Source organism: Aythya ferina (assembly GCF_964211825.1).
Source record: "Aythya ferina genome assembly, chromosome: 3".
In the NCBI taxonomy this organism is placed as follows: domain Eukaryota; kingdom Metazoa; phylum Chordata; class Aves; order Anseriformes; family Anatidae; genus Aythya; species Aythya ferina.
The window spans coordinates 36521882-36537440 of record NC_140298.1 but is presented as its reverse complement, the minus strand read 5'-3'; the positions used below and the strand labels follow the sequence as shown (position 1 = coordinate 36537440).

General features: G+C 42.6%; 1 protein-coding gene across 1 annotated transcript in view; it reads left to right on the top strand.

Annotated features, from left to right (window-relative positions):
• The window catches only part of RBKS (ribokinase), a 67234-nt gene that overhangs the window by 2305 nt on the left and 49370 nt on the right, over nt 1-15559 (top strand). The window contains exon 2 of the mRNA XM_084514840.1: nt 15045-15177. Within this exon, the coding sequence (XP_084370966.1) occupies nt 15045-15177 (133 nt within the window). The remainder of the gene's footprint in view (nt 1-15044; nt 15178-15559) is intronic.

The following is a 15559-nucleotide window of genomic DNA, read 5'->3' as shown; positions in this document are numbered from 1 at the left end:
AGCTAGGAGAAGATGTGGAGAGCGAGGCGAGCGTGTTAACTGCCTGTCTGTCATCTGCTGGAAGAGAGTGAGTAAACCTCATTAGGAGGGAGAGTGGTGTGAAGGAGGTCAGGCACATTTATGGCCATGTTGCGTTTGATGGGCTTATTCACTGCTCGGGACTGAAGCCTGTTTTTCCTAGAAGATAAGCGCGTTGCCAGAGGTTAAATGCTGTGTTACAACTCGAGCTGGTGGGGTGCAACGCTGGCTCTCCAGAACACTGACTTCGCCCTAATTCTGGAGAGCCAGAACCTAAGGGTGGCAGGCGTTAACTGATGAATATCCCCAGGTCTTCAGGGGCAAGGTACCGACAATCCGAAAGATCAGCCCGAAGCTGCCAGCGGCCACGTGGCAGCCAGACTGACCGAGCGCAAGAAGTTACCGTCGAATGTTTTTACTGAGCGCAGTAAACCGATGATTTGAAGAAGCGAAATGTCTGGGTGCCACGGGAATGTGCAATTTGAAATTTGCTACGCCTTACATAATGAACGAGAAGGGAAAGAAAGGGGACCTTCTGCTGAAGACAGCATTCGCTTGTCATTGTGAGAAATAATCAAATTCAGAAGAAAGGGTAGTGTGCCTTAACGTCCTTTTACAGGGAAGGGGCCCAGCGGTTTGCTTTTAAAATGCTGTTCTCATTGGAAATTCTTCTCTCATTGTCCTGTAGCGCTGCAGTGGCAGAGTGTGGGTTTTCTAAAGTGAACTTCGTATAATCAAAACAGCCTCACGTACATACATGCAGTAAACCACACTCTTTTGGCTTAATAGGACCAGGAACAAAACATACTTGTGGTCACAATCACAATCAACACTTCATTGGCAATACCAGGCAATAGTAGTAGACAACAAAACCAGCATTATTCTATAGGATCAAGATATCAAACCAGGCGGGTGCCGTCCATAGTATTATTGAAATAGTTTCTCTTCTGACTCATGTTTGCAGACTGGTCGTGGCAGTGGCATTTTAATTCATATTAAATCAGGACAAGACTAAACATATAAACCAATGAGAGTCAGACACACTAAAACAATTAGAATAAACAGGAGAAACTTTGGCATGGCAACTGAAAACAGCAGAAGCAAAGAACAAAATGTAAGATGGAAAAAAAGGCCTTGGACAGTCACAACAGCAACAGTTTTTCACTTGAATTCAAGAGAATGAGACCACAGCCCGAATACTGGAAAACTATGTTTGTTAGGATGTTCAAGATTTGAAATCTTAGTTTTTGGTGGACCTCTTCCCTCCTCTCAGATTGCTTTCTTGCCTCTAGGGAATTAAAAGTTTTGGCTTCCAGCCCCCTGTTGTGACCACTGCCCTTAATAACTTCTACAAAAAGCACACTGAGTGACTGAAGGTGCTCAGTGAGAGAAGCAAGAGATGGCAGAGAAAGCACCAAGCTGGAAAGTAGCGTGTTGCCAGACTGGCCAGTAGTGACAAATGCAGCCAGAATTATTAATATCCCGGAGCAGCCAACGGCTGTGTCGAGTCATCTTCCCTAAGAGCCCGATCTCTGCTTGTGCACAGCGGCAAAGGTACCTCTGCGGGGAGATCCTGCATCTTAAGCCTCTAGTGGTGGCTACTGTCAGCCAAGTGCTGAAGTAAAGGACTCACTGGCTCCTTGGAAATCCCTCATCCTAAGTTTTTACATATTTTCTTGCTTGAAATGCAGTATCTGGGACAATGATTTCAGGCTTCTGCGGGAAAGCGAAAAGGAATTTTCATATGTTTCTTTCGAGGTAGCAGGCAAAGTCTCACGTGTGCCTTCATTTTCTCCTTTGCTTTGTTTCCAGGTCTTTCACACATGTTCTCATTTCCACCATTTCTCAGGAATGCACAGTCACCACATTTTAATGTTTTTATTCTTGCTTTCATGTTGTTTTTTTTGTTGTTTTTTTTTTTTTTTTTTCTCTGCTCTTCTGCTTCTCCTAGCAGCAGAGAAAAGTGTTCTAGAATCCTTCAAATCCATTTCATTTGTGTTTTTGTTTTTATCTGTAATGCTTCCCCTGCAGCAGCCACTCCTCATTCTAGTCAATCTGCCGTTGCCAGCAGCATGGGAAAGCACAACTGTGAAGGAATACAAGCTTAGTCCAGTTGAGGAAATTAATCTTTTGGATCCAGAGAAAGGCATCAAGGCATGAGAGAATGTGTCATCTGTGAATTGTTTGGTTTATGTAATAGTGAAAAATCTGGGCTTGATTTCAGCGCCTTCATTCCCTCCTCTTCTTCTCTGACCTAGCAAAGTTTGCCTGTACAGCACATGCAGGATGCTCAGGCTCTCTGCTTTGGTGTTCTGCCCTGCTTTTAGAGGAGCTAAAGTGTGCTTTGGGGCAGCTCCCCTTTGCCTTCTCTTCCCTGGCAAAAAGAAAGCTATATCTTGGGGTCTGAAAAGAAAAATGCGGTAAAAATCAAGTTGATGAAATCCTTAATAATGGACTTCAGGAAGAAAATTGTTCTAATCATGTGCAGGTTTGAATACCAGGAATGGCTCAGACGTTGCTCATCTGATGCAGGGCCCGATCGATCCTAAGCTCATTCGTGTCAGAAGAGGCTTTTCAGTAAATTGTAGTGTGACATTAACTAAATTGCCCCCTAAGATCTAAGTCATCGGTTTATTCTAGGGTGCAACACGGCTTAATGTTTTACTCTGCTAAAAGTATTGGGTAACACGGCACAGACATGGAAAGGTTCCAGCAAAGTGCTTCTTCCAAAACAATAACAAAATATTAAAGAGGTGAAGCAGGGTGGGGAGGAAAAAGTCTGGGTGGATTTCACTCAAATTAACACGAGATATCTGGGCTAAGGCCACCGAGGGCTGTTTTTAACCCGTTAGAAGAGCCGCGTTGGCAGCCAAGTTTATGAACCACAAGGAAGAGACAGAGCACCACTGAGCAGAGCTGGCACTTTCTGAAAGAAACTGCTGTTTGTGTAGCAGAGGATGCTGGCTGAGGAGGGCCGGTCGTGTTAGAACACCTGCTCGACACTTGTCTTTGGCTATTTTCCAGGAAAACTTTTTTTTTTTTTTTTTTTTTTTTTTCCCCCCTTCTTAAATGGAGATGTGGAGTTTTAAAAGCCTTGGGAAATTGAGCTGTTAAGCTGATCACACAATGTCTTTTAACTGAAGTGGCACTGAAGTGTCGCTTTCTGGATTCCATGGAAGTGCAACCTCCCTCCTTTTATTTGGCATCACCGTTTCGAGCACCGATCTCCTGCGTGCTGCAGGTGGGTGCTGCCTTTCCCTCCGAAAGCGACCCCATATCAGCAGCCACTAATGAGACTCTCATGTTTTCGACTTCCCTAGTTCAGTTTTAATAGTATGTATCTACTGGTGCCTTTGAGCTAAAGAACACCCCTTGTGCTACTGCAGTCAGGCCTGCACGACATAAATGCTGTAGCTGAAGTCATTTCTTCCCATTACTTGTCCTTCTGCTCATTTGGAAAACATTTTGGAGTTTGGGGAGCAAGATTGGGTGGAGTTGCCTTTGCAGAGGGGTAGGAAAAAGGTTTTGAACGGGCAGAAATGGCAGGCGAGGCATGAGGTTTTGCTGCAGGAGGCATGAAGAAGCTGTGGAGCTGGGGCTGAGACACCAGGCAGGGAAGCTGCAAGGCCAACAGTGACAGGTCCCCAGCTATCCAGAGGGCCTCTGTTTTTCTGCTTCTCTTTCTGCCAGCCCTGGCTGCCTGCTTGCTTTCTGCAGCTTTCTCACAGGGCTGCTTGGCAAGGTGTGGGGAAAAGCTCTGCTCTAGCCCTGCTATCTTCTCCCAGCAACAGCGTTTTGGAAGATCCAGCACCCAGCAAGGCCTCTGTTACCTCCTCCTTCCCATGAATGAGTTCCCAGATGTCTGCTTCTGCTCCTACCAAGCTGCAGTGTCTGGTCTGGTTAAGTTTGTAAATTGCTTTGAGATCCTTCAAGATGAAAGGTTCTCCTTAAGTGAGATCATTATCGCCTTCTACATTTCTCCACTCCCTGTTCCCAGCTCAAGCTCTTTTCTCATCCCAGCTCAGGGTCCTGCAGGGTCCTCAGCATTCCCAGCTCACGGCGATGCGGAGCTCACCCCCAGGTTGCAGCTTCCAATCCATCAGTTGTTTGACGCCTCTCTGGTTACTTCAGAGCTGAAGGTTAAATATATGGATTTTCCTGAGCTGCTGCCAAAATGCTTAGCACTTGCCACCCTGAGATTGTGCTTCTGAATTTGCGTCTGACTTCATGTTATTTTGTGTGCTTCAAGAGACTGTATGGTTCTCTTCCTCCCACTTCTGAGGCACTTACTCATTCTAGGAAGCGTTCCAGCTCCAGTGTTGTTCTGTGATCCTGCCCTGCGTTCCCAGAGCCATGCTTTGTTCACACTCATGTGGTTACCCTGTAAGCCTGTCAGGGCAGGGATTTCACTCCTGTCTGCAGTGGGTTGATGGAGAGGAACCCTGACATGAGTTCAGAGGGCTCTGTGCTCGAAAATCCAGAGGCAGCGATACGGTGCTCGGACAGGAGAGCTCCCACGCTGCCCTCCTCGCTGTCGTCTTCCTCTTCTGTACTTACCCAGCTAGTAAGAGAGTGTTTTCACTGCATAGTATCTCTGGGTGTTTATTCCCAATGCCATTCACATTCCTCTGAAATTTCCCTCTTTCCTACTAAAGTGAGGTCATCTTAAACCTGTGTTTATGGTACTGCAGTCATTTCCATGGCAGTAGACTATGATATCATCAGCGGAGGATTATGCCCTTCCTATGTGTGTTAGCAATTAAAAATTATGGTTTGTGAGATAAAGCTAATGTTTACCAAGCTTTTAGGTTTAGTCCATATGAGGCAAGGAAACTATTGCTTAATTCTCTAGAGAGTTCACTTGGGTAATGGAGTAAATGAATCCAGAAACATTTTGATCCTAGCAGGTGATAAGTTTTTGGGGGTGTATTTTCCAAGTGGGAGAAGAAAATCAGCTACTCCATCTTGTGTTCTCTCGCCACGCAAAGAGCACTTGTCTGAAACACTCTGGCACTCCTCCTTGGTTTATGTTATTCAGAGCCACTTCTTGGCTTCGCTCACAGCGCCGCCAATTCCCAGTCTCATGTGACTGGCATTTTTCCCCCGTGGAGGTCAGTAAACTATTAGACGCTACCCACAAAAGTAGAACAATGTGCCTATCGGCCTTCTCATCTCTTTAATGTGTGCCCTATTTGCCGGCTATCGGTAGCTGAATCTCTTTGTTGAGCCTTCCTCAGTGTGTGCGTGCTTGCTCGTGGTTTGGTGACAGCAGAGGCTGGTTGCACCACCGCGATGGCAAAATAAAATTCATTCGTTTCAAATGAGTCCAGAGCTGGAGCAGTCGCTCCTGCTGCAAGCTGAACGTGGTGGGTTCACAGCACTACTGGCTTCGTCCCTTCAAATACTTAGGGATTCTTAAACCAAGGAGGTAGAATTTCCTAAACAAGTGCGAAGAGAGAGGGAGAAGAGATTAGATAAAAGTTCACAGAGAAAGGAGGTATTGCAACGTGAGGCAAAATTGGTAGCTGTTTCTTTGGTTGTGTACTTTAATTACAGAAGCCTACTTCTCCTGAGCGCATTTTGTCCTGCCTGCTTTCCCACATAATAGAATTGAACTCTCATAAAATACCTGCTTAAATAAGCTGGGGCAGAGCGTTACAAGAAAATCTCAAAATGCTGTGCCCTAATTGCATCCAAGATTTGCTGGTGTCCATTTTCTCTGAACATCCAGGATGTGAAAAAGTTCTCCCTGAAATTATTACCACGTTAGATGCTGCAGTACAAAAAAGCTCCCTTTCCCCCTGCAGATCATGGAGACAGAACCAGGCAATGCCAGGCTGGAACGGAATAAAGAGAGAAGGAAAGAGAGAGAGAATTATTGTATGCAGTTTTTTTGGAGCCTGAAGTGCCACAGTGGACCTGGCATGTATTTACTAGGCATACAGTGAGGTGGTGAACACTGGGGCTGCTGTACCAGCTTCCCCATCGTTCTGCATTCGTGCTGAGGCTCCACCTGCCTCTGGAGAACCCAGAGCGATCCCTCCGTATGAAGACAATGAAAGCCAGAAAGTAATAACCTTACAATCAGGGAAAGAGGTTGCTGGGATAAAAGCTTTTTTGCCACTTGTCCAATATCAGCACCAGGAGTGAAGGGTCTGTTTTCATTTCTGCTACAGGAATTTTGTCTCAGCACTGTGCAAATAGCACATGGCCATTGCTTCCCATTATAACAGCCTCCTTCACAGACAGCACAGCTCTGTGGTCTTCTGCTTTTGGTAGAGTCTCTGGATGCTGTGCAGTTGCAAATAATTAAATGCAAACCAGCAATGCACTGGATGTTGGTGTTCTCAGTACTTGAGGGTGTTCCTTGGGCTTCTGCTGTACTCTCATGACACAGATTGGATATTAGGTTGTTAGCGTATCTCTAATTTCTTGCCCTGCTCTTTTACCATATAAGTTGCACAGGTTTTTATTGTTTTGGGGATTTTCCACGCTCTTACGGGAAATCGTCTTTTTGACTATTAAAAATAATGCATCTCTTGCCTTTTCAGTCTGGAGCTGTTTGCCATACAAGAATTACTGCAGTCAAAGGGGAGATTTTCTAAAGAAACTCCTTTGAAAATGTTTGCCACAATAAATACAATTGTTATGTATTGCATTTTAACACCCAGCACTGAGGCTATTGTATTTTCTCCCCCCTTAATGAGCCACAGAATGATATGATTAATACTTCTCTTCTGTCTTGTTAACGAATTACTTGCTGGCTGTTCTCTTAATGCAAATAGCTGTTTTCCTAGATGCGTTTTGAGACATAAATGTCTTTGGGTAAATTTTAGTACTCCTGACGCTAAAGAGCTGCTGGCACAAATCAAAAGCTGCAAGAAAAATCGTATGGAGTCGTTGGTAACAAATTTGTGTAAAACCACTCTGGGCTGGCATATATATGCTGTTGCCTCTAGGAGCTGTCTGAGCTGTTCTTTCTGTAGGAGTTTGCTAGTAAGGTTTTGTTTGCTTCTTTTATAAGGCTCCGGTTGTTAGCCCCTATATCAGGCTCCGGTAAGTTATCTGATGCTGCCATCCCCGGTTCCTTCCCAGCCCAGTAACATCCACCTGGAGCCTGGAGAAAAGGCAGGAAGATTTTTCACCGCTGTGTTGCCTAAGTAGGTGCAGCTTTAGAGAACACGTTGATCTTTGTGACAACTAATTATAAAATAAGAAGGTGGTAATGTTCCCGAATGCATCAGTTGTGTGCTCTCTTATGGGTTTCATTATTTCTGCTTTCCATTTCTGACTTTAGTCCGTTTTTCTCCCTTTTTTCCCCTGTACTAGATCAATAGCATGTCATCCCTGAACCATGTATGGTTTCCTCTTATTTGCCTCCACCTCTTGTTCTTATCTTTCTGCATCATGTTCTTACCGTGCACTTGTTTTTCATACTGCTCTTTTCCTGCCTCTCATCTTTCCAAAAATAACATTGCTTCCAAAGAATCATAACTCCCTTTTGCTAATTTACTCTATCCATCACTTTCTGTACTTCTATCCTCTCTCAGGTCCCTGTTTATATAAAATGCATAAAACTTTATAGTATACACAGCAGAAAGAAAGCAAAAGATGCATTGCTCAGAGCTGAAAACAAAGGATGGAAACGAAAAGAAAAGAGATCAAGTTCAGTACTCGGGTGGAAAGACAGGCGTTTTCCAAGTTCTTATCTGTGAGGAGAGTGAATGTACCTTCTTCCTTCTAACTGCTTGATCCCGTTAGTATTATTCATTGGGAATATCCTGCTAGTATTATTCAATCTTTTTTTTATTTATTTTTTTTGGCCAGGCAGAAGGAGAAAATGACCTGTTGGGGAAAAGCAGCTGCTGGAGCTCATTAGTGCTCCACATCGAGGCAGCGAAAAGGAGCAGATATTCCTTCAGTTTTCATTCCCCATTACTCATGAAATTCTGGGCGTTACTGGAGACGTGAGAGTTGTCTGCTGGCAGGTGTAACAAGCCAGGGGTATGCAGATTGACATCCGTCTGATATTTAGGCATCTGTCTTTCTCGAGGGAACTTAAATGGGACAAAAGGTGAAGGCAGTTAGGTAGAGAGGGTGCCTGCGTGCCCTGGCTGAGGTAAGCACTGACAGCAAAGCCCCAGCACCCCCTTCACACTGCAGATTCTCATATTTGCCCCACAACCTTCATGTTATTGTAATCCAAGGCTGTAGGAGATGCCTTTATAGTTAGATAGAATTTCAGGTACAGCTTTTTATTGGTAAATCAAGGGTAAGCTAGTTTCAAAGTAAAAACTTGTCTAGTGAAAGCATGAGAATTTGGCATATTCCCTTTACCTATATGGATTGCCTTTTTTATCTGTGACAAATTGGGTCAGCACATGTAAGCTAAGTATTCTTTTGTTTATACTTTTCATTTGTGACCCATCTGGATTCTGTGGGAGGCACTGTACTTAGAAAATTGATGAAAAACTTCTTATTTGTCCAAATTACTCTCTTGGGTACAAGCTTTTAGAGCAGCTTCTTACTGGAGAAAATGAATAGCATTTGGACTGTGCTGTTCTGTGTCTTGATGACTGTGTAGTGAAAACACATCCATAATGTTGCTTTTAATATTGTAGCTCCTAAAGCACAACATGCTCGTGCACAAAATGCCAATACATAATGGGGAGGGCAGCAGGGAGCAGGGAAGGGTTTTTATTTTTACCTAGAAAAGACAGAGGACCGGATTTGTAAGGGGGTCAGCAGGCAATCTTTATTCTGCATGAGTGAAACAGGCTGCTCTCCAGCCTGCCGTCCCCCTGTCTGTACGTATATCCGGGATATCCATATATCTAAACCCATCCTTGGACATGTAAAGATTGCCCTTTGCTTGGGTTGCAAAGGTTATTTTGTTTTGTGTTGTGTTTTTTTTTTTTTTTTTTTTTTTTTCTCCTGCTTTAAGCCTGGTATTTCATCATGATATGATGTTCTGCTCAGCGTAGGAACCGTAGGCAGCCTTCTTCAGTCCTGGGTGAGTACAGTATGTTTCAGACAGCCTATTCTAACATCACCATCACATTGCCTTGAAAATAATTATGTAACTGCAGTTCCAAAAATAATGTAATCGAGAGACATCAATGAAGAACAACGTGGGAGGGAAACAAAGTTAGCGAGTAGTAATTTTGAAAATTTCCACAATCTTTCCTAAACACAAAACAGATGTTTGGTTTGAATGATGGAATGTTTGTTGAACTTAAATATCTGAAGATACATTCCTGCTTGGTTTGGGGTTTTGAATCTCTTCAGAGCTTCAAGTTCAGAATCACACATTCCACAGATTACGGAAGCATCAGTGTGCCCACCTTTTCCCAAAAAGCTAACTGCTAGAGATGTGAGGAAAAGCTAATTGTTCCATGAGAAAACTTTTTACTTTTGGCAGTTAGTCCAATAAATAATTATTTTGTGCTGAAGTTTTCATACTCCTAACATAATTTAGGAATTTTGATCTCTTGGTGATATCATTTCAGTGATGTGCACCACAGCGTGCTACCGCAAATGCTTCAGGATATTCATCTGGGTGCCTTCTTCGTTACATCTTTTAAGGTCTAGTGGGGTAAAATTTCCTTCTGTGCAGTGGGTCAGCAGAAATATTCATCGAAGTTCTTGTTGAAGAGCCATGGACATCCGTTCTCATTGTGCAGGTTATATGTTAAAATATATAAAAATATGTATTTGATAAAATATCTCTTTTCCATAATTGAAAAGATTCCTGCTGCTCTGCACCAATTCATCATTCACTTGTTTGCACTGCAGTGACAGATTGGAGTTGTGAAAAATCAAAGAAGTTTTTAAAAAACCCTCAGCTGGACGATGGGGTAATGTTTTTGCAACTCACACTGCCACGGACCATCAGCACTGAAGGGATTATTCTTTAACCCTCAATTATTTTGCCAGGTAACAGTTTGGGTGGTATTTTTCCACTGTTTTTCCACTCTTCATTACTGTGTGCTGGAGCAGGTACCAGACCATCAAACATACAGGAAATGATAATCAATAATACAAAATGTCTGAAAAGTTACCTTTTGTTAAGGAAAGACTTGTCACATTCAGGGAAATGGTGGGAAGAATACATAGAATATTTCCTATTATTTCTAATTGTCTCCAAATGATTTTTTCAATCATTAGAGATGTGAAGTGAGGCTAAGAACCTAGAACCTGATAGCCCCGTAGTTAAATCAAGCTGTAGTTAACTAAGTTCCTGAGGTAGTCTCTCCATAAATCCTGAAAAGATTCTACCTTCTAATAAGTTTTAGTGGATTATTAAAAGGGATAAAAGCACGACCAAGTCAAGACCATCAGATTTTGAAAAGAACTGTGGTCTTTTTGTTTCAGCGTTATGGATACTTTCCCATAGAACATGTTCAAATCTTTAAAAATTATGTGAGACAAAAGAGACCAAGGCTAAACCAAAATGCTAAGCCAGATCCAAAAGAGGTCAGAGGCTTTTTCACCACAATGATGTACTAATATTCCTAGTTAGAGGCAAGAACTGTTCTTTCCTTTGTATTTGTCAGCTCAGAGGATCATGAAAGCCCAGCAAATTGTATGTACTAGACAGAGGCTAGTTACACCTACTCTAATCTCACAGGGATTTTCCCCATTCCAGGGAATTCCCAGGAGGGGAGAAGGAGCCAGTTTTGTTCAGGGATTCAAAGAGAACAGAATCAAAGCTAAATTCTAGGCCTTCTGCATTGTGTTCTGTTTTATTATGATACTTTTACATGCAGCATTTATGCTACTATTTTGATACCCTGGATTATCTTCACCTTTCTTCAGGAGAAAAATAAAGTTTGAATTTTTCTTTTGCTGCTATGCACATGACAATCATCTTAGATAACGTGACAGCCCATCTGACATACAAATTCTCTTCCCGTCTGAATTGCCTGATGAGAGCATTGTTTTCCTTTTCCTATTTTTTCGAAAGAGAAATGCCAATGTAGGTTTCTTTCTTGTGTTTTTTTTTTTTTTTTTTCACTTATTTTCCTTTCTCATGCACACCAAAACCACGTCCTTTCTCAGGAACACACTGATGCTTTCTGCTCTTCTCCAACATACCTGCTGAGCTGAGCATACCGTACTCGTCACGCAAACCCTCGTTAGGTAGCATCTAACTCGTTTAGGTAGCACCTCACTCACCTCGTCCTCTGTCCCAGCCCACCCTGCCTGCTCTACACCAGATTCATTCAGTTTGCTGATCCTAATTAAAATGACCTGGGGGGAAAACCACGGATTTTGCATTAGTAAGCTCCCTGAGCAATAAGGGTGCTGGAAGATACACATTGGGAAAATGCTACTGTAGCAGCCTGGTTTTGCAGCAGCTTAGGCTGGTGGTAAAAATGCATCTTCGTGGTACTTTCATGTGTTGAAAACACTGAACAGACACCAGTGAGGTGTCAGGAATCGGAAGCAAACCACGATTAATTTCAGGATTAGTTTATGCAAATGCTGCTTCTGTACATCTTTCCCTTTCCCTTCCTCCTTCCCTCAGACTCTTTCTCTGATTACGATCTAGTCACTGCTTAGATGGGAACTGTTCAAGAAAACCCAGAATACCATGGAAAGTGGCATTAATGACTCAGTGAGTTGCACTTTCACCTCTGATTCAGTGCTTCAACAAGGTACTAAAGGGCTCTGTTCTTTTTCTAGTGCTGCCCTCCTTAAGGGACATCTGTCTAAAAATACATGTGCTAACCTGCTCTAGCCTTTAAGAGCACTCGTGGCACACACTGGACAAAGGGTTGAAGTTATTGCAGTGGCAGAATTCTTACTTGGGTGCTTTTATTTACCCCAACCCCCTGAAGCATGACTGGATGTAAGATCCTTCATTTCCCACGAAAACCTGTGGGTAGTGTTGCCATGTGCTTCCTACATTTGGATACCGTTTTGTAAAAGCTCTTGAAATGTTGTTGACTATATTCCTTTATTTGTAACGTCCGAAGCCTTTCAGGATGTTCCAGTCTAAAGTTCCTCTGTAAATACGATTCAGTAGCACCGTGCACAACTTCCAAAACATTATGCAGTTATTTCATGTCCCATCTAGTAAGTGTCAGGGGATTTCAGGTTTACTTTCTGGTTACTGCCAAGATAGGAGATCGATATTCTTCATGCCGCTCAGCCTCTCAAAGCTGAGCAGGATTTGTCACACGAGCTGAGAGCAGGCTGTTGGCTAGTAACTTAAATTTAGTTTTTCAGGTCAGCGTTTTCAAATTATGTCGAAGTTGTAAATAGCTTTACAAAACATTTTATGTAACAATTCTGAAAACCAGCGTGACAGTTTTTCTAATTAACTTATTTAGCCTGGTTTTGGAGTAACATTAGCTGTTTCATCATTTTTAGGCCATTATGAGTATTCTTTGTGGTACCATCAATAAGCCAAGAATTTATAAGGTTCCTTAATCATACAGATTACTCATCATTGCCTGCTCATAACAGAAGCCTGAAATGCTCATTAAAATTGTCTGATGTGAATCGAAAGTTAGTGCAGTTGCAGAATTAAATGACAAGAGAACAACATTGGGGGGGGGGGGAGGGGGAAGAAAGAAACTTGAATACCTGTGTTAGTGAAAGTGAAACCTCCAGGCTATATATAGAGATCAGGGCTTTGAATTTGTTTAATATGGAAGATGCAAAACAGGCTTCTGGAGAGGAGAATCGCTCTGAAAGGATGGGCGATCACGCCAGAAATGCAGTGCGGTGGGGTTTTTTGTTTACAGGGAGCTACAGGAGCTTGCTGCGTGTTCGTGCCTAGTCTGTTAGCCTATTTTTAAAACAGGTTAATTACAAATCGCTGTTCCAACTTGATCCTTTGCCCTTTGCCTTGTACCTTTTCATCAAAACAATAGAAAAGGTGACCTTCCTGTCTTCGGCAAGCTGTTGGATTCCCACAGGCAGTTGTTTTGCTGTCCTACTTGAAACACCGAGGCCCGGATCCTCATCTCACCAAGCCTGTTTTTTCACCAGTGTAATTACGTTGCCTTCGTTGGAGTTGCGTGTCGATGCCAACATAACTGAGAGAAGAATTAAGTCGTGGTCTAGCCACTGTTAAAACGAGAATATGTATGGCTGAACATGCTTCTTGAAAATGCATATGAACTCAGAGCAGCACTATTAGCAGATGCCTGCTGGGATGTCACAATTGTTAATCTTTGTCTAAAAATATATTGGCTTTTTGTGGAAACAAATTCTATTTAGAATAAGCTGTAATCTCCTAAAACACCCTAAGGAAGGAAGATGAATTGAGACTTGATACCATTCTACTTACTGTAGAATTTAAATGAGAAGACAGCGTGTGCTCGTGGATTGAGCTGATCTCTATTTTTGGGTTTGCCACTGGCTTCTTGGCTGACCCGAGGCGAAAAAAAAGGCAAAATGACTTGCCTAAGTTTCACACCCACAAAACAGGAATAACAATGTTCTGCTTTTTAAAGTGTAGTGAGATCTGTGGATAAAACGAATTATACAAGAGCTGCTCTTACTGTTTCTTACCAAGGCTGAGGGAAACACCTCTCCTTGGCTGACTGGCACACGATTCTGGAAGCACACATGCAATGGCCTGGCACTGACTGCACGGGAGCTTCCCCCTCCGAGTTTTGTGGCCCTCCTTCCTTCTCTGGTCCCCAGCCACCACTATTTTGGCTTCCGATGGCACATGAGCTGATGAAAACAGCACTAAATTATAAATGGTGCTATTAGTAAACATTACTTAGCCGCCCTCATTACACCTCATTCCCTGACACCTTAGTTGCTGACTGTTGTAAACAAGCTGCCAGATGCTGCTGTGGGCAAAATGTTTTAACTTAGCAGCCCTTTCCACCTATACAAGGCACTTACACGTCTACTTTTAAAAGGCTGTTACATTTTCATTTAAAAAGGCTTTAATATTTACTAGCAGAGTGTTACCTGGCTCTGCATCTCTGGAAATGAAATGAGTGCCACTAGCTGTACTTGGGAGCGCTGCTGGGCTCCCCGTCATTGCACCAAATGGGTTCAGTTCTCTCCAGAAAGAATTCTGGTTTTAGACCTTGTCCCTGGAACGTATGGCTTGAAGAGGCAGAAACTTGGGGAATCCAAGTGTTGCAAACACAGCTTTGAGTTACGTATTTTTAATAGAAGTGGCAAAAGTAAGCTTGCCTTTTGCATTCAGAGAACTTCTTCCCCGTAGGTTCGTGGTGTCTTGTCTTTCTTTCAGCTTCTGCTGGAGATAGCAAAACATCTGGTAGCATTAACAAAATTACAGTTCTGTTTTGTTTTGTTTTGTTTTCCAAAACGGGAATGAAACCAGACTGCCTTGAATACACCCCTGGTGGGTCTCCACTTGTATTAGTGCATCTGGTTCGGGGCACCCGTCCCCGGAAAAATGTAAATGCAATTGGAGCGAGTTCAAAAACCACCAAAATGGTAAGAAGTTGCAAAGTTCGATCTAAAAACAAGAAAAGTTGAATATGTACAGTGGCCTGAGTGGCAGCAGAGGGGAGGAAGGTTTTCATAATGATCTACGATTTTCAGGGCTGTAAACACCAACAAAGTGAAAAATTACTTCGGGTGGTTCAAGAAGGTATAATTAGCTGTAATGAAATTAAATGAACAATATGTAAAGTTGCGCTGAATGTTACAGAAAAACAATGTGAACAGCGAGACCTATAGATTTATTATTTATCTGTATTGTGTTAGCGCTGGGGAATCCCAGGCAGGGCTCAAGAGCTACTTTTCCTGTAGAAACATGAAACACAGACAACAGAAATGCAATCCCTCTCCTGAGTAATAAACGAGAAGCTTGACGGGGTGGCATGCAAGGGATAAACTTAAACTGGTGGTTTGTGGAACAGAGACCCTGAAGGGTCTTTCTAGTCTTTTTTCTAGTCTTTTTTAATTTTTATTGACGGCCTGTCGGAGCCTTTAGGATTGTAAGAATGTAACTCTTACTTTGAAGATGCTTGCTATTTTCGGTCGTTAACGCATGTAAATATTGCTTTAAATTGGAACAGCCTTACCACGCGATTGCCAAGAGCTGGAGAAACTGTCCTCGGACAGAAGTTTTTCATTGGTTTTGGTGGGAAAGGAGCCAATCAATGCGTCCAGTCTGCTCGACTCGGGGCCAAGACCTCGCTGATCTGCAAGGTAAGCACTGGCTTGCTCTTGGGTTACAGCTGAACTAAATGTTCGTGCAAACTCCAGTCAACCTTTAGGTGTCTTACAGAAATGGTGTTTCTTTTCTTTTCTTTTCTTTTCTTTTCTTTTCTTTTCTTTTCTTTTCTTTTCTTTTCTTTTCTTTTCTTTTCTTTTCTTTTCTTTTCTTTTCTTTTCTTTTCTTTTCTTTTCTTTTCTTTTCTTTTCTTTTCTTTTAATACTGCTCTAATTCCCCTTTATTCTCCTTATTTCAGCTGTAAATTTAAGCATGAAATGTGACCAGGAGGCTGTTCTGAAAGCGCTGCCAGAACCAAAGAGTAGTTGGCTAGAGATCTGGCAGAAATTGCACAGAAAGAAAGACTGCAAAACTGAG